Source organism: Solea solea, chromosome 3, assembly GCF_958295425.1.
Source record: "Solea solea chromosome 3, fSolSol10.1, whole genome shotgun sequence".
Lineage (NCBI taxonomy): Eukaryota > Metazoa > Chordata > Actinopteri > Pleuronectiformes > Soleidae > Solea > Solea solea.
Window position 1 is genome coordinate 244,653 of NC_081136.1, and position 9,614 is coordinate 254,266.

Consider the following 9,614-nt stretch of genomic DNA (forward strand, 5'->3'; position numbering starts at 1 on the left):
TGGTTTGATTGTTTCAGGGTCACATTAATCATAAAAGAGTTAAATGCACTTTGGAAAAATGTTAAATTTGACTGTTTTAGTGTACATTTGAGAAAAGAGTTAAATAAGATCGATAATAGCATTAAATTTAAGGCTTATAGTATCAAACCAACTGAACTGGTATTGACTTGGCTCTTTTACTGAAAACAAGTCAGAGAACGTTTTTGTCCCTTTAAATAACTGTCTTCAATATATTTAAAAACAAAAACAAAAACATCCTGTGCTTAAACTTCTTATTCGAGTCTTCAAAACGAATCCGACGAATGTTTAAAATGTTTAAATCTGATTTGAATTCTGGTGCAAAAGTCGAACATGAACATTACACAGTCACTGTTTCCTCTGTGTGTGTGTGTGTGTGTGTGTGTGTGTGTGTGTCAATAAAGTGGACCTATGCGGAGCTGGAGTGGCGCGTGGGACAGCCCCCATCCGCATACCTCGACACTAAAGAGTCTCGTGGAGAGACACGACGCGCTCACTGATACGCTGCTGCTGCTGCTGCTGCTGCTGCTGTTGCTGTTAGTGAATGAAACTGAACCAGGTCTGAACCAGGACTGAACCGGGACTGCAGCTCACTCACACTCACTCACACTCACTCACTCACACACACATCAACCATCTCCTGCTGACAATGACTGCGAAGAACCGGCAGAAGAACAGCGCCAGTGAGAAGAGCGCAGCAGCTCCGAGCCAAGAAGATGCGCCAAAGAAAAGCGCAAAGAGTCCGAGTAACAGTAACGCTGCTCCCGCTGCTGCTCCCGCTGCTCCCGCTGCTGCTTCTGCGGCTGCGGCGGCTGCGGCCCCTGGCCCCGGAGCTCCGGCTCCTGGCCCCGGAGCTCCGGCCCCACGCTCACGCAGCTGCCTCGGACTTGTCGTCAACAGCGTGTTTTACGCGGCGCTTGTCGCAGCCGCAGCTTTTACTGCGTTTTATCTGCAACAAGTGGTGGAAGAAGTGAGGCAAAGCAGCGCCAAACACCAGGAGAGCGCACAGCGCGGCGCACAGCTCAGCGCACAGCTCAGCGGCAACATGGAAAGCGTCCTTCAACAGGTAACTTTCATTAACTAACTATAACTAACTAACTAACTATACATATAACTATACTAAGCGGACTTAGTCACAGAAATGATCGAAATTAAAGTCAGATCAGACTAAATGTTACTCAACTATAGAACAGACCATAATATAACAACCTTACTGCTGTGTGTGTGTGGGGGGGGGTCTAATGAAGCAGTATATGATTTATTGTGCACGCCCCTGTTTTCACTCAGTTACATAACTGTCCAGAAGAACCTGCACATAATGTACTGTACAGCCACAGGAGTGTGTGTGTGTGTGTGTGTGTGTGTGTCAGGACCAGCAGTCCCCCTGGAATCCAAAGACCTGGTCCTAATGAGGCAGAACCTGAGGGGAACTGGTTAAATTTAAGGGTTATGATTTGAATAGTGATTGGGTCAAGTTAAGGGTTAAGGGTTAAGGGTAAGGCATTAATGAACTGGCTGGTTAAGTTAAGGGATAATGCTTGATGTTATTAAAAATGATGTTTGAGGCAGAAAAACCTGAGTGACGTGTTTTTAATCATCAGTTTTACTGCGGTCACTCGTGTTCATCCATTCATTAGCTGAAAATGCTAAGTCATTGTTTTCTTCCTAAGATGTTAATGTTTCAGACCTCTGCCTTTGATCTGACCTGTGGGCGGAGTTAGCGGCAGAAACAGGAAGTCTGGTAGTGCTGACTCAGCATTCCAAAATAGCAGTTAGCAATCAAAAAATCACACACAGACTTCATTTGTTTTCTTTAGATCTTGAAGTTTTTTTATGTCTTGAGATAACAACGTCACATGACTGTTGTCCTGTGCACAGGTGGAGTCTCTGAGCAGAGCCGTGGACGGCCTGCAGTCGTCGGTGCGCGTCACACGGGCGGAGCTGGAGGAAGCCGTGAGCAGGATAAACACGGGCGAGGTGCAGATGAAGAGGGCGGAGGAAGCTCTGCAGAACCTCCAGAACGATCTTCTCAGGGATCTCTCTGAGGGCATCACAGAAGTGAAGGAGGCTCGTGAGAGCGACTTCTCCTCTCTGGAGAAGATTGTGGAGGAGCGACTGGCTGAGGTGAGTCACTCCATCACGGCCAACATGGCCGACTTCACTGAAGCTCAGGGCGAGGCTCGGAGTCAGCTGACCGATCTGAAAGCTCGTCTGGGTAACATTGAAGACCCGGCGCTGATCAAAGAGGAGCTCTCTGCTATCGTCGACGCTGTCGCTGAAATCAAGACGGCGAAACAAGAGGCCGACGCTTCAGTGGATTCACTCAGGGAGCAGATCAGTGCGGTCAGGGGAGAGCTTCAGACTCGCAACCTGGAGGTCACGTCACTGTCTCAGGAGGTGGAAACAGTGAGGTCAGTGGTGCAGGAGACGGCGGGCAGTCTGAGGCCGGCGCTGTCTGCAGCAGAGGCCGCCGTTCAGGCTCTGAAGGACAGAACTGTGAGTGTGGAGAGTGGAGTGGAGCGGGCCGCAGAGTTGGTCCGCACCATGGACAAGAAGCTGAGTGAAGCATCTGCTCAGGCCCAGAGAAGGTCTGAAGATCTTGAAGCAAGAGTGAAATCATCAGAAGACAGCGCAGATGCTTTGTCTGCATCCACGTCAGACATCAACTCCAAAGTGGAGTCACTACTCGCTAAATATGACACTCATGAGAGCACGCTGGCTGCACAGGGCCAGGTGCTGGAGAAAGCCAGAAACAGCCTGGAGCAGGAGCTGGAGACACTGAGGAGCAGCCTGCAGGAGGTCCAGACCAGGATGAGCTCTCTGGACAGTGCTCAGACCCAGCTGTCCTCAGAGAACACCAATCTAGGTAAGCAGATTGGGGATTTGGAGAAGTGGCTTGGTGCTGTGGAGGTCAGCAGCAGCAGCAGCAGCAGCACAAAGCAGGAGCAGCTGGAGAATTTGAGGAGTGCGGTGGACGGACTGGAGACCAAAGCAGCCAAGCTAGAAGGTCACGATCAGGCCATCGCCACGCTCCAGAAATCTCTGCAGGAGACGCTGCAGACGCTCGCTGGGTTATCACGAGCGTCTGACACCGAGGAAAACTCGGGATAAAAGAATTCAAACACTTTTTCACATGTGATGAAGAATTCTTTCTTTAAAACTTGATGTAGAAAACAAGCAGGGAACTCTGAGTCAGCACTTCTTCATGTGTTGTTATTATTACATCATCATCATCATCTGAGCACGGACACGGAAATGTTTGACTGAGGATTTGATCTTAGTTTTAATGTCGTTTCTGATTTTTAATACAATTAAATATTATTTAACTTTATTTCTCATAGGAAATTAATGGAGATGACAGAGGCAGGTGAATCTCTCACACATCACAGATCACACACAGATCACACACCGGTCACAGTTCACTCACAAATCACTCACATATCAAAGATCACTCACAGGTCACACACAGGTCACACACAGATCACTCACAGATCACAGATCACTCACAGATCACTCAGAGATCACAGATCACTCACAGATCACAGATCACTCACAGATCACTCACATATCAAAGATCACTCACAGGTCACACACAGATCACTCACAGATCACAGATCACTCACAGATCACAGATCACTCACAGATCACTCACAGATCACTCACAGATCACAGATCACTCACAAATCACTCACATATCAAAGATCACTCACAGGTCACACACAGATCACTCACAGATCACAGATCACTCACAGATCACTCACAGGTCACAGATCACTCACAGATCACAGATCACTCACAGATCACAGATCACTCACAGATCACTCACAGGTCACAGATCACTCACAGATCACAGATCACTCACAGATCACTCAGAGATCACAGATCACTCACAGATCACAGATCACTCACAGATCACTCACATATCAAAGATCACTCACAGGTCACACACAGATCACTCACAGATCACAGATCACTCACAGATCACTCACAGATCACTCACAGATCACTCACAGATCACAGATCACTCACAAATCACTCACATATCAAAGATCACTCACAGGTCACACACAGATCACTCACAGATCACAGATCACTCACAGATCACTCACAGGTCACAGATCACTCACAGATCACAGATCACTCACAGATCACAGATCACTCACAGATCACACACTCAGACTCTGTTACTGACCAGTTCACAATGCATTCGTTTTTTTCTAGTGTTTTTGAATTGTTTCTTTAAGTTTGAGGCTTTTTTTTCTTAAACTCCAAAAGCAATAACAAAGTGTCGTTGAACACTCCTTTGTTTACTCCTTTGTTTACTCCTTTGTTGACTCCTTTAGTACGTGTTGGTGTTGTTGTTGTTTACAAGAATAAAAGCTCTCGTCTATATCAAAGGTTTTTTTACTGCGATGCTTTGTGTTGAAACGTTGAAAACATGGAGGAAGTGAACATTAACATTATTGACGACTGTGATTATCAGCAAATCTCTCTAAACTAAACCAGTTCATTTCATCTCCATTAGTTTGACACAATGAACAGAATCCACCCCACTCACTCCACCCGACCGGTACTCGAAAGACATCATGGTCACATTGGTCGCAAGTTCGACTCCACCCCTGACTGATTGTACTCAACTCCATTGTAAGTCTCTTTGGATAAAAGACATGACGTGTAATGTAATCAAATAATAATAATAAATAAAACACACAAGTTTAGTTTGGACTCACCAAACAAAGACATCGTCACCAAAGTGTTCAAGGTGAGGGAGGAATTATGGGATGTTACAACCTGTGAAGTCAGAGGAAACACAAAGTGAAATGAGACATGTGACGGAAAGGCTTCGTCGTTCATGTAGCGCCAGCTTTAGCTACTTCCTGTTGTAAAGGAACATTTGTGTCGTAAAGAGAAATCATTTAGAACTTATTTCGTTTTTCTCCACAAAAACATTTGTTTCTAACAAACTTTTGCAAGTCTGACTAAACTGGAGCGGCTAGCATGCTAGTTAGCCTAGCATAGCAGTCCCAGACACTGGTGAAGTGAGTCTGTTTTCACTGTCATTCATTTATCAAACACACGTTTGATTTTACCAACCTCCAAATGACATAAACGGCAGCTTCAAGTATTTAGAAAGATTTTATTATGCACAAATTTAAAAAGTTCGAAACCTAAAAGTTAAAGAAGAACTGCTGAACTATTCCCTTAAACCAGGATTCTGTGGGACTCGACACAAACCTTTAAATATAACATAAAAAGCATGAAATTGAAATGAATGGAATGAAAACGCAGCAGTGGGATGAGTTCAAACTGACAAAGCAACGAGTGTGAGACGGTAAAACAAGAGCAAGACGCTCAGTTTCTGCAAAGAAATGTCCACAGACATTCATTCATTCATTCATTCATTCATCCTGAAATGCTTTTGTGTCTGACGTGTTGGTGAAGAATGTTCCAGATTGGCCTGATGAAGACCGTGATGAGGGCGTGGCTCATGTTGGCTCATGTTGGCTCGTGCCTGGCGTCTATTTCCGATAAATCAGTGATTTCACTCAGCTGTTGAGATGTGACCCTTAAATCTCCTCTGACAGCAGTGAAGTTGCTCAGCGTTTGTCTGAGCTCGGCGATCTCCTGCTCTCTCCCGCTCAGGTCTTCAGCGAGTCGTCCGATCCTCAGCGTCAGATCCGACAGCTGCGGCTCAAACGCTCCCAAGTCTCTCTTGATCGTCGCCACCTTTGGTTTCAGGTCGCTGGCAAACGTGAGCGTCCTGATGAGCCGAGCTCTGCCGCTCTCCAGCTCCAGCAGACGCTCGGAGATGTGCTGGTCGGCGGCGGTGAGTTCAGGGACGCGTGAGCGGAGCTGCTCGACGGCCTTGGTGTTGCGCTCGGCCGCAGAGCGGAGGGCGGAGACTCTGTGGATGCTGTCGGTGAGCAGATCGGCGATGCGTGAGATCATGCTGCGCTCCACCTGCGCGCTCTTGTCCTCCAGCTCTCCAACATGACTCAGCAGAGACTCCAGCTCCGAGTGCAGGCCGTCCATCCTGCGCACGTCCGTCCTCACTGACGCCACCTACAGGGGAACACGGGACATGAGGGTGTGAAGTCAGGTTGCTGTGGTTGTGACGTTCGAACTCACGTGTGAATCGTCACCTTGTTGGTGAAGTCCTTGGCGATGGCGACGGTGCGTTCTTGGATCTGCGTCACGGCGTCGCTCAGAGCGCTCAGACTCGTCTGCAGCTGAGACCGTTTCTCACTCAGGCCGGACGCCCACTCCTTCAGACGCCCCACGTCCTGCTGCAGAGCCTCCAGCTGAGGCTGCAGCGCCCCCTGCTGACCCCTGAGAGCCTCCAGCATCAGCCGGACGCTCTCGCACTGAAACAGTGACGTGCAGTTATTAATCACAGGAGAAGAAAATGCTCATTCAATAATAAAACTCATGTGTACACACTTTATTCAGTTTAACAAAGTCACAAAAGCATCGTCTCGTTTTACACGTGACACTAAAATCCTGCAGAACGTAACAGAAGCATGTGTAACGCTGACATTCTGTCCAGATAATGTTTTTAAATGGATCACATTTCTAGATGCAAATAAAGGCAGAACATTCAAGACAGTCAACAGCCACTTTATTAGGTACACCACATCTGTTCAGCCAATCACAGGACAGCTGTTCAAACTGAGTGTCACAAGAAAGACAAAAGGTGAATTAAATTAACCTTAAAGCAGATGATGTCACATGATGTCACGTGTACCTAATAAAGTGGCCTGTTTTCATGATCGTTTATTTCCTTAAGTCACTGATTAATAATTCAGTCCATTAAAATATTGTTAAAATGACATAAATAAGTTGAAATAACAATAATAAAAGAACAATAACATCATCAAATGTCAGAATCAGCAGAAACTGAAACATTTAAAAATAAAGTCTTTTAAACAGAAGCTTCTTGTGCTCGTGTGTTCAGTGCAGTCTTTTTCTCTGGGTAAATAAAAACAACCACATCCTCCAGTGATGTCATAGTGAAGGTTGGTCTTCATTTTCCCACATCCACTCCTCCTCCTGCTCCTCCTGCTCCTGCTGCTCCTCCTCCTCCTCCTCCTCGTCTTCTTCTTCTTCTTCCTCTCCCAGAGTGTCCTGGCTCTGGATCTCGGCCCGGTTTTCCCTCAGCACCATGGTGAGTTCGCGGACGGCCTCTTTAACCACAGATAACTCGTTCTTCATCTTCAGGATGCTGTTGTGGGCCTGCAGCGTGTCCAGCTCCTGCCTGAGAGCCAGGATCTGGTTCAGAGCTTTCAGCATGCTGTCCTCAGTGCCAAACACCTGTAGCGTCACCTCCTCCAGCCTCTTCTCCGCCGCGCTCAGATCTCCTCCCAGCCTCAGGATGGAGCGCACCGCCTCCTCCACCTGCGGCAGGTGCTCCTCGCACTCCTGCGCTCTGGGGAGGTGCTCGAGCAGCTGAGAGCGGAGTTCGGCCTCGCTCTTCATCAGGCCGCTGATCTGCTGCTGCAGCCTGTGGATCTGCTCCGTGTTCCAGTCGAGCTGCTCCTGCGCCCGCTTGGTGTCGTCCTCCTCCGTGCGCTCCAGAGCTCGGGCGTTCCTCTTGGTGCTGTCCTCCAGCTCCTCCAACTTCTCCTGCAGCGCCCGGGCCCTCCGCTCCGCCTCGTTCACCCGCTCCGTGGCTCCGGCGTGGGCGTCCCGTGACTCCGCCTTGAGGGCGGCCAGGTCTGCGGCGATGGCCGACAGCCCCTCCTGCCACGCGTCCGTCACGTTGAGGAAGCGAGCGTTGACCGTCTGCAGGTCGCGGGAGGCGGAGTTTTCGTCAGCCTGCATGTCCATCACGGCGGCGTGGAGGACGGAGACGTCCTGCTGAAGTCGCGTTGCCAAGGAGGCGGTGGAGAGCGCCTCCTGCAGGTCGTCCTCAGACGCGGCGAGCTGCAGCCGCAACACAAAACAGGAGGGCTGTTGTTGTGGGAGCTCCATGCCCTCAGTGTTTACATGAAAACTTTACAATACTGTCAAATTACATTAAGATAAGACTTTAGCTTCATTAATGTCGTCATCAATCCATTACTAAAGGATCCGTCAATTCTTTTCATAATCAACTCATCGTTTTTTCAGCTTCTTAAATGTGAATATTTTAGGATTATTTGAATATTTCCTGGTTTGAGAAACACGTGACAGAATTCAGAGGAAATCTGTTTGTTTTTTTATGGTCTGTCTGTCTTTTAATGTCAGGACTGCGGATGGAAATGAGCTTTGAGCTAAATGTGGCATATTTACACGACGTCACAATGCGTCACAGTGTGCTCATTAATCATCATTAATCATCATTTGTCCTCGTCAAATAAACAAGAAAAGAAAGCATTTGTTGGTATTTGTCACTTTTATGTCGTCGACGTTGTTTTTGATTTCACTTTCACATCATTTTTTGCCACTTTTCATTTTCCTGATGGGAACATGAATAAAAGTGCAGGTGTGTAAACCAAACGCACCTTTTTAGAAACCCTCACAACTTCTTCCTCCACGTCGAACATGCTGGAAGTTTTCCCGTCAACAGATTTGAACTTTTCCTCCATTTGTGAAAACCTCTCATTCTGTTGCAGCACCATCCTGGAACAACGACACACACACACACAGTGATCATCATCGACAACAACAACAACAACAACAACAACAAACACACACAAACATTGTCTCACCAGGTCAGAGCTCCACAGACTGCCAGCGACACGAAACACAAGACACTCCTCACGTCCAGGCCAGAGTTGGGTTTATTTGCTCCGACCTCCATCTTCTCCATCTTCACCATCTTCATCTTCCTCTCTGCATCTTTAGCATCTTTAGCGTCTTTAGCATCTTTAGCGTCTTTAGCAGCTGAAGTTTCAGAAGCTTCGTCGCTTTGTTTCTGCGTTTTCTTCCTCTGCTTCACTTCTGTGGGCATTTTATGACCGCGTCACGCTGTGACTGAGAAAGCCGAGCGACAAATAAAACGTCAAACAGCTAAAACGTGTGTTTTAAAGTGATTTAAGTCGCTTAATTCATAATGGAGGACATTAATGTGTGGAAGTTAACGGCTGCGTTTAGCCGCTATTAGCCGCTCCTTCTGCTAACTGTTCCTAGAAAAAAAGATGTTGCGTTCACGTGCTCCTTGAAAGCTCGTACACATTTTAAATTAAGGCAGTTTTAATTAAAAACCACCACACGTGTAACAGTAACATGTATAATCAGTGTATAGCTGTTTTATTATTCACGACAAGACACAAAAAGCTTCAAAGAAAGACGATTTCAGTCATATTAATCGATTTAATTGTTGGGATTCTTAGATTTCCGACACCGCCGGGAGAACCGCAAACGCCTCAGCCAGCCACGTAGGCGGCTGCCAGCCAGCCTTTATAAAGTTAAATCTGTTAACTTTATTAGCGTGCAACGATTACTCCATTAATCAATTATTTACTGAATTAATCGTCAACTGTATTGATAATGAAGTGTTTTTTCAATAATTAAAAAATGCGTTCAGATTTTTCAGCTTCTTAGATGTGAATATTTCCTGGTTTCCTTGCTCCACATGATAAATAAAAATCATTAAAACTGAATATTTCCTGGTT

At 46.8% G+C, this 9,614-nt stretch overlaps 2 protein-coding genes across 4 annotated transcripts; one reads left to right on the top strand and one right to left on the bottom strand.

Annotated features, from left to right (window-relative positions):
- Positions 1-523: 523 nt before the first annotated feature.
- On the top strand, positions 524-4,415 carry ckap4 (cytoskeleton associated protein 4). Of its 2 annotated transcripts, XR_009239912.1 has the most exons (3): positions 524-1,084; positions 1,897-3,781; positions 3,818-4,415. XR_009239912.1 is itself a non-coding variant. In XM_058625010.1 (2 exons), exons 1-2 carry the CDS (start codon positions 668-670, stop codon positions 3,127-3,129), a joined length of 1,650 nt encoding a protein of 549 aa, XP_058480993.1. In that variant the 5' UTR covers positions 524-667; the 3' UTR covers positions 3,130-4,415. The 2 variants fall into 2 exon arrangements, 1 of the variants encoding a protein (XP_058480993.1); XM_058625010.1 differs by having other exon boundaries at positions 1,897-4,415.
- Positions 4,416-5,135: 720 nt separating this feature from the next.
- Positions 5,136-9,145, bottom strand: ikbip (IKBKB interacting protein). Of its 2 annotated transcripts, XM_058625012.1 has the most exons (4): positions 8,709-9,143; positions 8,502-8,619; positions 6,162-6,383; positions 5,136-6,081 (listed from the first exon to the last, which is right to left on the bottom strand). In XM_058625012.1, the coding sequence occupies exons 1-4, from the start codon at positions 8,948-8,950 to the stop codon at positions 5,515-5,517; spliced, it is 1,149 nt and encodes a 382-aa protein (XP_058480995.1). In that variant the 5' UTR covers positions 8,951-9,143; the 3' UTR covers positions 5,136-5,514. The 2 variants fall into 2 exon arrangements, with proteins under 2 accessions (XP_058480995.1, XP_058480994.1); XM_058625011.1 differs by lacking the exons at positions 5,136-6,081; positions 6,162-6,383 and adding an exon at positions 6,446-7,941 and having other exon boundaries at positions 8,709-9,145.
- Between the last annotated feature and the right edge of the window lie 469 nt (positions 9,146-9,614).